General features: G+C 39.3%; 1 protein-coding gene across 2 annotated transcripts; it reads right to left on the bottom strand.

The window, feature by feature from the left end:
- Positions 1-4,527: 4,527 nt before the first annotated feature.
- LOC309705277 (uncharacterized protein) lies at positions 4,528-14,753 on the bottom strand. Of its 2 annotated transcripts, XM_082530985.1 has the most exons (6): positions 12,822-14,753; positions 12,556-12,714; positions 12,156-12,226; positions 11,798-11,863; positions 10,022-10,146; positions 4,528-5,623 (listed from the first exon to the last, which is right to left on the bottom strand). In XM_082530985.1, the coding sequence occupies exons 1-6, from the start codon at positions 12,855-12,857 to the stop codon at positions 5,610-5,612; spliced, it is 471 nt and encodes a 156-aa protein (XP_082387111.1). In that variant the 5' UTR covers positions 12,858-14,753; the 3' UTR covers positions 4,528-5,609. The 2 variants fall into 2 exon arrangements, with proteins under 2 accessions (XP_082387111.1, XP_082387112.1); XM_082530986.1 differs by lacking the exon at positions 10,022-10,146.
- Between the last annotated feature and the right edge of the window lie 1,279 nt (positions 14,754-16,032).

Genomic DNA, 16,032 nt, shown 5'->3' with positions numbered 1-16,032 from the left:
TTCTTTTCCTCCTCTCCTCTCCTCTCCTCTCCTCTCCTCTAATCTCCTAAAAAATGGATGGGCGCTGGTTGTTGCAACAGCATGTGTTTCTGATTAAAGCTCCACACTGGAGTCTTGTGGATTGCTTCTCATGCAAAATAATGTGACCCAGAGTGTCAGATTTAGCCTGTAATGAAACAGAGTAATCTTTATGTTGAGGAAAGCACATCCACTTTTGACTGGCACTATTCTATTATGTTTTCACATGTTCCAATCTCCATCATTTTTTTATTATAATAATAAACAAAATTTATAATAATAATAAAATAATAAGAATCCCAACTGGCTAACCAGATTGGATATTTACTGTAAGGTAATATTTTATACTTGACCTTACTTTCTACCATCTTAAACCCTTAACCCAGATAAGTCAGGAAATACTTTTTTAGTATCTATGAAGAGACCACTACATTACTGGAGCTTGCCAGTTATAGTGAAAATGCTCCTTGAGCATGATGTCATCCTGAAGTTGTCTTATGAAAGACTTAAATACAGTCCTTGTGGAACAAACCATGTTGCTAAGAATACATTTTCTTTACCATTAACAGTAATACTGGTGATGATATCACTAGTCTGATGCTATGTTAATCTCTACTTTGATTGTAATAATTTAATGTAATAATAAAAAACAAATAAATGAATACAAAAAAACAAAATTTCAAAAAACAACAAAACTAAAACTACAATTGATGTTAAATATTTGTTACATTTGTAAACTGCAATATCTTATTTTGTTATTTTATAGACATTACATATGTACTCAGAGCAGTTAACACAAAAACTTGTACAATTACTGCCAAGCTGTGCTCTTATTGTAGATGATGTGTGTCATATGTAAACACTGTGATCACCACTCATGCTCAGCTACTTGGGTGCTCAATAATATTTACCAAAATTACTTAAAAGTCTTTTTTTCTTAAAACACATTCTTTCTTCTTCAACAAAATTTGAAGTTATGATGTCAAACAGTGTTTTAAGATGCTTAGTGAATAACCTGCCCAAGTCTCTATTTAATTGCATTTTGTTAAAATGCATTTTAAAATTACATTTCAATACAGCTCCCAACAGAGATCATAATAATTAATTAATTCAGTTCAATTCATCTACAATACAGAGAAAACCCCAACAAACAAACGGCAGCCATCTGTCTACAAATAGTTTCGAAACACTTTCACAATATGCTGAAACAGATTCAAGCCCCACTTTTCTGTATGGATGTATATATGTGTGTACACTGTACAATCTCATTAGTTCCCAGAACTTTAAAAAACTATGCAAACTCATTGCCTCAAAAAAACTAAGTAAAGCCTACTTAAGATAGCTACATTAGGACACTTATCCATTTCAAGTACGAAGAACAACTTGTTGTTTCTGGCTGCGCAATACTAATTGTTTACCCACTGACAAACATTTCAAGTTCTACTAAATTAAAAACAGATTGTAGTAACTTAAAAAAAAATCACATTATGTTTTATCATTCTTGAAATTTCTAGTACAACACTTATATTAATATAACACTGAATGTACGTAAGTATGATTCAAAAAGACTAATTGGGTTTTTAAAATCAGCCCAACTTTTATTTTCAAATGCAAAAACGCATATCAGCCAACATACTGGACACTGTTCTACTGAACAACAAACAATTACATTGCCATCGTTGTTTCACTGTAAGGTAATAACCTTACAGTGAAACAACGATAACAAAGTATCAGATTTAATTATTGTGAAACTATGTTTATACTCCCCATTACTTTGTATTGCAAGTTACATTACTTATATAATCAAAGTTAAATGTATTTATTGTTCAGCCACAAGTGCAATCTCTAGATCAAACAACATATTTGTTTTGCATTCAAACACAGAAGCTTGTATGTTGTAATATTTTAAGGATGGCTTGTTTGCAGTCCTGGTATTACTGCCTGAATGACCGTCATGGATTTAGGTGATCCTAATGTAAGTGCAGAAGAAAGTCTTTAACATTGTCCCAATTTCCCTGCAGGTGACCATCCTTACTGACCACACCATTTGTGATGGAGGACTCATCTTCCCTGGTGTCAAATAAGACAAGCAAACAATCATATTCTTTAGAACACCAACTTATTTGCTTTCTTAAAACATCTTTTATTTTTATTTATTTTTTTGCATTTGCTATAGAACAGAACCCGATTTAGACAATCTCAGGTTCTGTCCCCACCGGAGAGGTGACATTTAATGTCCCGCTTGTCAGTCTGGATACCCCTGACCACCACCTGACACACAATAATGTCATGAAATCATATTTTTAAAAAAGGCCATGGAAACACGGCCAATAACTTTTCATCCTGGTGATCTGCAGAATAAATCAGGCACAAAACAAATTTCACTGTTCAAAAACTTGCAGACTTAACTATACAGTGTAGACCCTCTAAACTAAGTTTGTGGGATATGATCTTTCAAAAAATGCAGATCAAACTGTCCTTGTTTGCATTTACTTATTCAGCTTGTCTTGTAGAATTTATTTAAGTCAACAGTAACAGCATAGTGCAGTCATATCTCAAGTCTAATAAGAGAAGACAGGAAAAGACCAAGAAACAATTTCCCCAAACTAAAGCACAAATGAAACAATAAGTAAAACAGGTTGATCTGGTATGATTAAAGTTTAGCCTGATTAATATAAATGTCACTGAAAATTACTAATGTATTGTAAAACCAAAATACTTACCACTCATGTAATGAGTGTTGGTCCAAGCCTCAAAGACACAAAGCAGAGGGAGAAAAAACATAAATTATTTATAAGCTGATTTAATACTTAATGGCTGTGTGACTGTTATAAACTTACAACACAGAAGGTCAATGTAGACCTCATACAACCAAATTATTATTATTATTTTTTTTTTTTTTTTTTTTTTATTTATTTGTGTGTCCCGTTTGGATCTTTAGCCATCAGAATTGTTGTCTTAAGGCCAAGTAAGATGCCAAGCGGATTTATTTTACCAAGTGGATCATCATGGCCTTGCCATATTGGTCCATTTGATTGACCTTTATTATAATTATGAATTTATTTTCTGTTGCTACAAACGGGACAGACATGACTGGGGGATAGGACAGGGAGAAAGAATGAAAGAAAGAGAGGGAGAGAAAGAAAACCAAACGGGAGAAGAGACAGTGAGAAGGGGGGGAAGAAAGAAAAAAAAACACCTGGGTCACCTGTATGGAGAAAAAAAACAGAAGAGAAAGCAGACAACAAAGAGCAACATAATAAAAAAAAACGGCACCATCACAATAAACTAGCTAGCAGTAGATATCAGTAGATACTAAATAATAAACGATATTGTGCAGCACGCAAGATAGACAGCGCACAATGTGCTTTGAGGCAGCAGCCAAGAATGCTGTAGTCCGCGTCTGTGAATACCCGTGTGTACACCTGTGTGCATACCTGTGTGGACCAGCATGCTTGCATTCCAAAGGTTTCTCCATGTAACGATCTGCTAGGGAGTGTGGGGAGCCACAGCCCCGTCCTCCAGGGTATGAAGCAGGTATGGAGGAGATCAAAACTCCAGACATCCAGAGGCCCCCAGAACACAAGAGACCAAGGAAGACCAACAGAGGGGCAGCCGCGCCACTGTCCCAGTAAGAGCTGAGGAGAGTCCCAGATGAGGGCTCACTCAGCAGCCGCGGAGCAGAAGCCAGGGGGAGTTGCAGTGACGCGCCCGTGAGCTCCGCCGGCAGCCAGCTGTGCCTGAGTGACCGAGCCCCAGGCCGAGAGGCCGGGGGCACCCCATCTCCGAAGTGGCCCGAGCGAGCCCCAGGCTCCAGGCCCCGATAAGCGGCCGCCAAGGAGTGAGCCGGTGTGTACCCGGACGCCCACCCCCAGACACAAAGAACCACCAACGCACCGACATACAACCAAATTAGACTTAATAATACTAAAAACACCATCTACTAAGTGTCTTAATGTGTGGTATTACCACCGTCAGTTTAGGCCTAAAGAGATATGTGTTGTTGTTTTTTTTTTAAACAGCTAAATAAAATGGATTCATTACATGCTTGTTAAAAGCTAACTTCGAATATATAAAGTTTCTAATGAGAACAATAACCAGGTAAAACATGTGACAGTGTTTATATTTAACATAGTCAATTGTGACTTTAACGCAATTCTTTAGAAGGACAGGCTAAAATTACTTTATTTTTTTTAACTATAAAGCCAAACTAGACTGATGCATGATGCATGTTAAAAATAGTACTTCCCATATAAAGGGCTTTAGTTGGAAAATTAAAAATCTAAAAATAGTGTACGTTCTTTAAACTTTCCACTCTAAAATAACACACTATATCTGGAAAACTGTCCCATGTTTTTTTAAAAAAGAAAAGGTACAAGCTTCAGCCATGGAACCAACAGAACAGATTTAGAGAAACTGTTCTTAAAAAACCATGCTAATGAAAAGGAATAAAACAATGATCAGAAATCTGTATGTATCTAAATATAGGATTTATGTTCTTCATAACTGATTATAGTATATTTTTCATATATTCATCTAATCTAAATTAAATATATAACTTAAGGACCTTACATGTGAGCCATGAGTTTTCTATTAAGTGTTAGGTAACAAAACGGTAAACTAGACAAAAAAGAGAGAGAGAGAGAAAAAAAAAAACTAATACAATCTAAAATCTAAAGAAAAGAAGCCCTCAGGTTCAGTTAGGCACACTTACCTGTAGTTTGTGAAAAAAAAATCAATAGAGCATTTTAGTTCTACACTACACCGGGGAGTGGTTGCATGCATGCTGGGACACAATGCGATTCATGTCCCTTGAATGCAGGCAAACACAGCAGAATACACATACGAGTCCAAATAAGTACTGTGTGTGTGTGTGTGTGTGTGTGTGTGTGTGTGTGTGTGTGTGTGTGTGTGTGTGTGTGTGTTGTAACGTGCAGTGGAGGTGAAGCCAGCCGCGGAGGTGTGCAGGTGGATAGCGAATGAGCAACAGCTTCTGACTTTCCAAAAAGTACTCATTTATTTACAATATCAAAATAAAAGTGCTACCTCTACCACACATTACTAAAGAGCACACTAGTCCGCGTACACACGGGAGCATCCATTACCGGAGGAGTGCGAAGAAGAACAAAAAGGGGGTGACACCAGTCGTGAGACAGGAGGCGCCGCCATGTGGTGATACACTGCATTACAATAGCAACTGTTACAGTGTGTGTGTGTGTGTGATGCATGATGTGATTTCATTTCCTAATTATATATAATTAGGAAATAAAATCTTTTGGGTAAAAATCAGTCAGTGTAATGTATGTGCACATATGTATACAAACAAGACACTTCACATGTTCCCTGTATTCATTATTTTTTCAGCTCCGAGATTTGCAAGCTCCTCTTCTCCGACAGTCCATTGGACCTGAAACAAAACTGCAGCTCCAGGTATGCTCTGCTACCTGAATTCGCAGGTTCTGAAACTTCATTGTCGCCTGGCTGGTAGGTCGGTGTTTATGTCAATTTCCATTAGGCGACGCTGTTGAGTCAAGCACTGGTAAAACAAGTTATCCAGCTCCACTTGATCGGTGTCAGGACTTGATCGGGGCTCATCTGGAGAAGACTTTAAGGCAACACACATCGGACACGTGTCAGTTGCATTAATCTTTTTAATTAATACTACTACAATACAGCTTTCAAAAGCAGGAAATATCATGTAGTGACTTTAAAAGAAATACCATTCATCGTTTACAGTTTTTTCTGAATGCTTAAACCCTAACTGTGATTCTTATAGCACAATTTCTAAAACTATTAATACTTATAGCAAAACCACTCACTGAGTTTGCAAAACTAAAAGCACAAACACTGCTTTGCACTCAGTTTGCCATTTTGTAACACACACCTTGCAAAATTGTGGCTATCCACAATCCACTGCACAGCACTCTTTTTGCAGAACTGTAAACACAACTCACTGCTTTACACTCAATTTCCAAATGATCAACACGCTCCTAGCAAAACTATACACATTTATGGCTATTACAGTGGGGCAAAAAAGTATTTAGTCAGCCACTGATTGTGCAAGTTCCCCCACTTAAAATGATGACAGAGGTCAGTAATTTGCACCAGAGGTACACTTCAACTGTGAGAGACAGAATGTGAAAAAAAAATCCATGAATTCACATGGTAGGATTTGTAAAGAATTTATTCGTAAATTAGGGTGGAAAATAAGTATTTGGTCACCTCAAACATGGAAAATCTCTGGCTCTCACAGACCTGTAACGTCTTCTGTAAGACGCTTTTCTGTCCCCCACTCGTTACCTGTATGAATGGCACCTGTTTGAACTCATCATCTGTATAAAAGACACCTGTCCACAGCCTCAAACAGTCAGACTCCAAACTCCGCCATGGCCAAGACCAAAGAGCTTTCGAAGGACACCAGGAAAAGTATTGTAGACCTGCACCAGACTGGGAAGAGTGAATCTACAATAGGCAAGCAGCTTGGTGTGAAAAAATCAACTGTGGGAGCAATCATCAGAAAATGGAAGACATACAAGACCACTGATAATCTCCCACGATCTGGGGCTCCACGCAAGATCTCATCCCGTGGGGTCAAAATGATCATGAGAACGGTGAGCAAAGATCCCAGAACCACACGGGGGGACCTGGTGAATGACCTGCAGAGAGCTGGGACCAAAGTAACAAAGGTCACCATCAGTAACACACTACAACGGCAGGGAATCAAATCCCGCAGTGCCAGACGTGTTCCGCTGCTGAAGCCAGTGCATGTCCAGGCCCGTCTGAAGTTTGCCAGAGAGCACATGGATGATACAGCAGAGGATTGGGAGAATGTCATGTGGTCAGATGAAACCAAAGTAGAACTTTTTGGTATAAACTCAACTCGTCGTGTTTGGAGGACGAAGAATACTGAGTTGCATCCCAAGAACACCATACCTACTGTGAAGCATGGGGGTGGAAACATCATGCTATGGGGCTGTTTTTCTGCCAAGGGGACAGGACGACTGATCCGTGTTAAGGACAGAATGAATGGGGCCATGTATCGTGAGATTTTGAGCCAAAACCTCCTTCCATCAGTGAGAACTTTGAAGATGAAACGAGGCTGGGTCTTCCAACATGACAATGATCCAAAACACACCGCCCGGGCAGCAAAGGAGTGGCTCCGTAAGAAGCATTTGAAAGTCCTGGAGTGGCCTAGCCAGTCTCCAGACCTCAACCCCATAGAAAATCTGTGGCGGGAGTTGAAAGTCTGTGTTGCTCGGCGACAGCCCCAAAACATCACTGCTCTCGAGAAGATCTGCATGGAGGAATGGGCCAAAATACCAGCTACTGTGTGTGTGCAAACCTGGTAAAGACCTATAGTAAACGTTTGACCTCTGTTATTGCCAACAAAGGTTATGTTACAAAGTATTGAGTTGTATTTTTGTTATTGACCAAATACTTTTCCACCCTGATTTACGAATAAATTCTTTACAAATCCTACCATGTGGATTCATGGATTTTTTTTCACATTCTGTCTCTCACAGTTGAAGTGTACCTCTGGTGCAAATTACTGACCTCTGTCATCATTTTAGGTGGGGGAACTTGCACAATCGGTGGCTGACTAAATACTTTTTTGCCCCACTGTATGTACACTATTTTGCCAACTGTCTGGCACACTGTCACATGTGAAAACTGTGTTAGATAAGTAGTTCACTTTGCAATCAGCCTAAGCACTATAAATAAGCTACAGCAGCGGTCCCCAACTCCGGGCCTCGGACCGGTACCGGTCCGTGAGTCGTTTGGTACCGGGCCGCGAGAGTTGAGGCTCAGGTGTGAAATGTATGGTTTTCAGGGTTTTTATCGGTTTTAAGCGTTATTTTGTTATCGTTTTTATCTTTAACTCGGTCTTCCTGGGTCTTTTCATGTGTGTTATCAATAAATCTTCTTTTTTTCGGTACCGGTACTAGTTTTATTTTGTTGTATTTTTCCGCGACACCTTAAAGGCCGGTCTGTGAAAATATTGTCGGGCATAAACCGGTCCGTGGCGCAAAAAAGGTTGGGGACCGCTGAGCTACAGGTAAGCTGTCCATGTGGAGTACAATAGAGGGAGCAAGAAGAGTGAGAATTAGAGGAGGCTGAGGAAGAGGGCGTGGAGGTGAAGAAGTAGGACGAAGAGGACGACAAGGACAAGGAGGTGAAGTTAGAGGAAGAGGACAAGGAGAAGCAAGAGGAGGACGAGGAGGGGGAGGAGGAAGGGTAAGAAGAGTAAGAAATATAATTACTGATGACATCACAGCTACAATAGTGGACCATGTAATCAACCATGGAATGACCCTGAGGGAAGCTGGCCAACGGGTTCAGCCTAACTCGAGCCGCTACACTGTAGCAAGCTAGTGCATTATGTGCTTATTACAGTTTTTTCTGAATGCTTAAACCCTAACTGTGATTCCTGTAGCACAATCTCTAAAACTATTCAAACTTATAGCAAAACCACTCACTGAGTTTGCAAAACGAAAAGCACAAAAACTGCTTTGCACTCAGTTTGCAATTTTGTAACACACACTTTGCAAAACTGTAGGCACAATTCACTGCACAACACTCAATTACCAAATTTCCAACACACTCCTAGCAAAAGTATACACATGTATGGCTATCATTAACACTAATTTGCCAACTGTCTGGCACACTTTCACATGTGAAAACTTTTTTAGATAATTAGTTCACTTTGCAATCAGCCTAAGCACTATAATACAGGTAAGCTGTGTGTGCGGAGTGCAATGGAGGGAGCAGAAAGAGTGAGAAGTAGAGGAGGCCGAGGAAGAGGACGTGGAGGTGAAGAAGTATAGGATGAAGAGGACGACAAGGACAAGGAGGAGCAAGAGGAAGACGAGGAGGGGGGGGAGGAAGATGAGGAGGGGGGAGAGGAAGGGTAGGAAGAGTAAGAAATAGAATTGCTGATGACATCAGAGCTACAATAGTGGACCATGTAATCAACCGTGGAATGACAGTGAGGGTAGCTGGCCAACGGGTCCAGCCTAACTCGAGCCGCTACACTGTAGCAAGTACCATAAGGACATCTTGAAATGAGAATCGGTTAGTACCGTCACTTCGCACAAAGATTTGTAGCACTGCCATATGCCAATGAGAAACACACCAATACCATTGATGTAAAAATACTGAAATTGTTACTTTACAGAATTGCTAGATGACCAGATGCTGGGGGCAGAGGAAGCATGTTCACTGCAGACCAAGTAACCCATATAGTCATTATGGCGATTGCAAATAATCCTATACTTGGAAATAAACACTTGTGTTTGTTTTTATGTGTTTGAATAAACACCAGTACTTGAAGTTTGGATCCCTCTATGCTTATGGATTTATGACAGAAGTATGAGCTCAAACTGACATAGCCTACCTTGTGCACAGAGAAAGCAAAAGCCAGATGTGTTTTGTATTCATACCATCAGTGTGCAGTTGGCGCATTGTGTGCTTAGTAAATGATGCATGGCTTGTGTGTACTGTTTGATACGGAAACACCATTTTTACGAAGGTGTGAAGAGTTAATCTAGCTGTGTTTGCTTTTGCAAGAGAACTACAATGTTTTGATTATTGGGTGACAGGTTTTCTTATTTGTGTGAAGAGTTTTGCAAAATTAGCCAATAGTTACAAAAAATGTGCTTAAGCAATCAGAAAAAACTGTAATGTGATGGCTTGTGTTAACTGTTGGATACGAAAATACCATTTTTACAAAGGTGTGGAGAGTTAAGCAAGGGTTATTCGCTTTTACAAGAAAACTACAATGTTTTGCTGATTGGGTGAAAAGTTTTCTTATTTGTGTGTAGAGTTTTGCAAAAATAGCCAAAGGTGACACTCTAACTTCCGTGTCGCTTGGCTGGCTGGTTGTTATGAGAGAATAACTTAAAAATACAATAACTTATATAATATACGCATATTATAACTTATTTCCCCCACTACTTTTCTCCCTGAAATGGATGTATTGCTTCTTTATAATTTAATTACCCACTTCCCGCATACAGCTGGCCACCAGGAAGGCAACAATGCAATGCCGACAGATCTAACGAGCGGCTGATTGTAGCTCGCGAGGTTGGTGATTTGATCTCTGCCTGCTCCAGTCTGGATGCCACGTGTCTGAATGTTAAATAGAGAAGCACTTATGAATAGAAAAAAAGTGTTTGTAAGGGTGAATGTGGCATGTTTTATATAGCACTTTGAGTGCAGGTAGAGTAGTAATAACCATGTAAGACCCAGTCCATAACAAGTAAAATGAAGGGGAAAAAGTATAATATAATAATATAAAAGTCCTCTGTGAACCAAAACGCACTCTCTTGTTGTCTCTTGTTAACTGTTTTTAAATTTTACTAATTCAGGAAGTATATTCTTCTTTTTCAAGGAACCAATAAATTATTCTTTTTTATTTATTTATTAATTATCATTTCTAGCTTCTAACACATCTACTGTACTTCTTGGAGGGTGCAGGAGAGCAAGAGCAAGAGATGTCTTGCAGAAATCGCGGAATGGAGGGGACATTATTGTGAATTATCACTGTTCAAACCAGAGGTTTCACACACTGTGACAAGTGTGCATCCAGGTGGCCGGTACCACAGAAAGCGAATGCTAAAGTGTTTTCTGCCATTTATACTTATGATCTATACTGATACCTCTGACTGGATATCGATCAGTGACTGTAAAACAGTTTAGATATCCTGTAGCCTAATAATAATCAACACGTTCTCACTCCCGAGGCGTAATATTTTACGCTAGGTGAAATCGTCAACATGTTACGCTTCCGGGCATCCAACACGTTCCTAAATGACGAGATCAGAAAAATGAGGAAACATGAGAACCGTTTTGGAATCCGTCTACACATATTCGTTAATTTTCCTCAACTCGCTTAAGTCTGATCCTAACAGCCATAATAACACAATCATATATTTTGTATTTAAGTTTTTATTTAGTTCTTATGCTGCGATAAGCGTTGTTTTGGTAAGTACGACTGTCGATCCAAATAACATCTGTAACATTAGATAAACTGATGTTACTATAAAATGATATCCTGTTATTCCGGTTAAATTGTGATGGTATCTTAGGCTGATGCGTTTGGCATAAGCATAATAAGAACACTGAATAATGTGCTGAGTTAGTAGTAGTATTAACTCAAAGTTCTTCCCAGAGTTTATTCTCCCTGTTTGTTAAAATAACACTGTACTCTATTACAGAAGACTTTAATTATTGTCGTCAAATGTCATACAAAGTAAATATATTAGATTTTAACTTTTTGATTTTGTTTTCCCCATGTACTGTATTACAACCGCTACTAGTACTACTGTTTCTAAAACTAAAGTAGTATGAATAATGATAATAATGTATTATTTAGTTTCTTACCTTGTTTCGACTATGCCTATAAAGGGTTTGGTCCGATAATAAATACAGTGATACAAGGATACACAGTTGCCCATTTTTATCTTAATTTCTTGTCTGTTTATATTTATTCAAATTCATCAGAAAAAAATATGATATGGAAAACAAAAATGAATGTTTACTCCAGTTATACATTACAGTTTTTTCTGATTAAGCACATTTTACGCGCCAGAGATCCCTTAGCTACACCGTGTTTGTTTCTATTTAGCACACCTTCCCGAGTGCCCTCCTCTCTCTGAATTAATTTATCCCAGCCCTTCTTCTGCTACGTCTATTCATTATCTAAATCTTTTCTTTCCTTTTTCCCCCACTTTTCTCATTTTCTAATTTCTCTCGATCCTACAGGTTCACTCTTCCATACCGTGTTCTTGTGGGCCGCTGTCCCTCCACCAGGCTGTCCCATCCAGTGATACTGCTTTTTCTACGGCTAAATTCGACCAGAACAGAATGACATGTTATTTCTTTATGTTATATCCGTTCTCCACTCCTCGTCCCTCTTCCTCTTCTCTTATGTAATTAAGCAGCCGTCGTATGTAGCAGTCATTCATTCTCACTGGAAGTCAAGGTCTGCGTTTGTAGTGAAGGAGGACCTCTCTGGTTGTAGTTTTAGATGCCCAAGTCACACTCCTGGAGCCGACTACAGTCCAGACTACAGTCCAGAAGCGGACCCGCGGCAAACGTGAGAACAATGCATGACGAGGAATGTGTTGTGCGACTACCTGCGCTGCCGGTTTGCCTCGCGAGTGATGTGTGCAGATGAGGGCGCCATGAGATCGCTTTTGATGGTATACTGCAAAAAATAAAATAAAAATATAATAAAAAGGTAAATATCCCATAGCTCATCCGGCAATAGCTCATCCAAAAAAAAACTGTTGGTGTGTGTGTGTGTGTGTGCGTGTGTGCGTGTGTGTGTGTGCGTGTGTGTGTGTGTTCGTGTGTGTGTGTGTGTGCGTGTGTGTGTGTGTGTGTGTGTGTGTATCTATAGGCCTATGTATACATATATGTAAATTTAGAAACACACACACAAAACCTCCAAGATGGATGAAACAGGCATGACAGAGAATAGCTTAAAAAGGGGACAAAACAAAAAAGGAATGTCCAACTTTTATGAAAACTGACATTTCTGATCAACCAGTTCAGTATGAAAACATTGTAGTTAACTTTAAAATTCTTGTGAAATTGACTGCAAGCTGCTCCGGAGGTTGCCTTCATCACTTCACAGTCGCAGAGATATGTGACCTGAAACTTTCGATGGATCTGAATGAAAACGCCAGGTTGCTGTAATCAGAAAGAGAAAGAGATTGGTAGTCTAAACAAATTGCCTAGGGTCCACCAAACATTTTTCTCCAGGGATCTTTAACTCGTTAATCCTGCCATGATCTCACCTGACGGCACGGGACGCTGTAGCTCTCTCCTGCCATTGATACCGGCTCGTCATCTTTATGCACAATCTAGAGACGTTATCGTAACGGATATTGAAGATGGATTGCTAGAGAACACCGGTGATTTGATTTCCGAGGTGGCTACGATGAGGGCCGAGGACGGTCCATTACACAGTTGATACATATTGTTAACTGTACACAAACCTTCAGTGTGCTCTATAGCGAAGGGTTTTAGAGGGAGAGGCATGCAAAGGGCAGCCAATGACAGTTTCGGGCATGCCACGCCCAAAGCGCTCGGAAGTTCTGACGTAATTTTCTTATATATTATTAAATAATCTGCAGGCTTCATTAAATGTTTTTGCCATATTTTCATATTTCACCGTCGCTTCAAACAAGAATCGTGTTTCACCGCTTATAAGCGGGCAGGAGACTGAGGCGAAGTCGCCCTGACTGTCAAGCTGCATCCAATTACTGTTGCAGCCCGTAGTGGAATTTCCCCACCGAATACAAGTGTCTAAGCTTGTGTAGCAGCATGGGTCTTCTTTTAAGCTGGAAACATGGCACACACAAACACCCACACACACATTTCAGTAAATGCTGACATTTCTTTTTTACCAAAAAGAAATGTCAGCATTTATTGTCCACAGATTTTGTAGATGGTGTTTTTAGAACCCTACAAAAAGACTCCACTAATCAAACAAAACATTAAGAGCAAGTACTTGACGAGAATGGGAAGGGAAAACTCTATTTTAACAGGAAGAAACCTCTGGCAGAACAAGGCTCAGGGAGGTGCAGCCATCTGCCACAACAGTTGGGGGTGAGGGGAAGAAGACAGAACAAAACCACACTGTGTAAGAAAGCCAGAGATTAATAATAACTAATGATTAAATGCAGTGTAATGTAGAAAAATTTATCAAAACTTACAGAATTGCCAATAATTCATAAAAACAATAATATACAACATTCAGAATTCATTGATATCAATCACTCCATCAGCTTAAAATATACATTTTGCTACTGCAAACACAGACATGCAGTGGTTACTTGAAGCAAGTCTTGCTAAGGCAAAAGTATTGTTTTTCTCCTAATATAAACATTTTCTTTCTATATATATCCATCTACCTCACAGCTCTGTTGCTGTCAAACTGTGCTGGCACATCTACAGCATTATGTGCTACATCTGCTATTTACAGCAAATGACAAGTATGTGCATGTCATGTCCTTAAGAAACAGGGAAAACAATCCAGCAAAGAATGAACCAGGACCTGGAAGGGATGATGTCAAGAAGCCATTCTTAAGGCAGATAAACAGATAAAGCTGGTTTGAGGCTGCATTTAAATAGTAGTGTTGGGAATCTTGTAAAGTGTAATCATATTATGAATGTCGAAAAGTGCCATCAGATTTTGATACACCATGCAATGCCATCTAGGGAATGGCTGGTTGGCACAGGTTAATTTCTTAGCATGATAATCATCCCAAACATACTGCCAGTGCAGTACAATTATATAATTATTGCAGTAAAGTTGTAGCTGAATAGAAAACCAAACAATGGAACACTATCATTCTCATCATTAATGAAGCAGTGTAGGATCATGCTTGACAGAGAACAGCACAAAAGGTAGCCAACGTACAAAGAAGAAATCCAATAGTTCTGGAGAAGCAACTTAAAAAAATTACAATAAAGCTTGCCTAAAAAAGTTCAGGCTCTAGATCAATAAATACACATGGTCATACCAAATATTAACCTTAAATCTAGTTCAAATTGTATATGTTCTACTTTCATTTATATTTGCATCTCTCACCCCAACTAGTTCTCATTATTCTACTAAATATACAGAAATGAGATATGGCTCCAAACTTCAATGATTATACAGCATATATCTTAATGACTTTAAAAACAAGAAGTGGGTGTACACGTTTGAAAAATAGCATCACCATTCCTGAAGAATCTCTTTGATTTCTGTATTTCTATTTCCATGATGAGCATCGGTAATAAATATAGATTCTCAGACATTTTGTTGCTTGATTTTTTTCTGTCTACAGCAAATGACTTAACAACAGTTGTTCTATAAATGTTGACATATATGATCCTAAAAAAGGACACCCAGACTGTGCTTCATATTAACTTTGTACTAAGCTAAGCCTATAATTGTGTTTTTATCATAGCCAATATAGGCCAGCTGGACTCAAATGCTGGACTTGGAATCTCAAAGTTCAGTTTTATTTCCAGTGAAGTCAGCAACAACACACTGCAAAATGAGGGAAGCAGTGATCAAAGGGTCCATGGAGAAAAAGAGTCTAAACATCCAGTTATACACAAGAAACTCCTCTCAACTCGGGTTAGGCTCACCCAACACCAGAGAAAAGAATCCAGGAATCTGTGTAGAAGAGACAAATGGTCAGTATCCAGAAAAAAAACAGGAGCAAGATAAGTCAAAGGAGCTTGCAAAGAAAAGCGTCTGGACTTCTTTAAGTTGCTTGAAGATGTTTCACCTCTCATCCGAGAAGCTTCTTCAGTTCTAAGGTCAAATGGTGGAGAGTCCCAGATATAAACCTGGTGGGAGTAACCCCCCACAGAGGGACAAAAGGACCCCCTGATGATCCTCTAATCTCCTGACACCCAGTTTCACACCTTGGCTCAGGCGATTAGAGGATCATCAGGGGGTCCTGATATCTGGGACTCTCCACCATTTGACCTTAGAACTGAAGAAGCTTCTCGGATGAGAGGTGAAACGTCTTCAAGCAACTTAAAGAAGTCCAGATGCTTTTCTTTGCAAGCTCCTTTGACTACGATGACCTGGATGACTGAGAACCTTCACAGACAGGAGCAAGATAACAACACAGTGAACCAGTTTCACTAACTGTATAGCTTACCAGTGCACCAAAGACTGACTGCCAGCCATTATATTACAGTTTTTTCTGATGGCTTTAACCCTAACTGTGATTCTTATAGCACAATTCCTAAAACTATTAATACTTATAGCAAAACCACTCACTGAGTTTGCAAAACTAAAAGCACAAACACTGCTTTGCACTCAGTTTGCCATTTTGTAACACACTTTGCAAAACTGTAGGCACAATTCACTGTTCAACACTCTTTTTGCAGAACTTTAAACACAACTCACTGCTTACACTCAATTACCAAATTTCCAACACACTCCTAGCAAAATTATACACATGTATGGCTATCATTAACACTATTTTGCCAACTGTT

The sequence above is a fragment of the Aulonocara stuartgranti genome (assembly GCF_965226115.1).
Source record: "Aulonocara stuartgranti genome assembly, chromosome: 4".
NCBI classification, from domain to species: domain Eukaryota; kingdom Metazoa; phylum Chordata; class Actinopteri; order Cichliformes; family Cichlidae; genus Aulonocara; species Aulonocara stuartgranti.
Note: the sequence above shows the minus strand (reverse complement) of the source record. Positions and strands in the feature narration are given on the sequence as shown.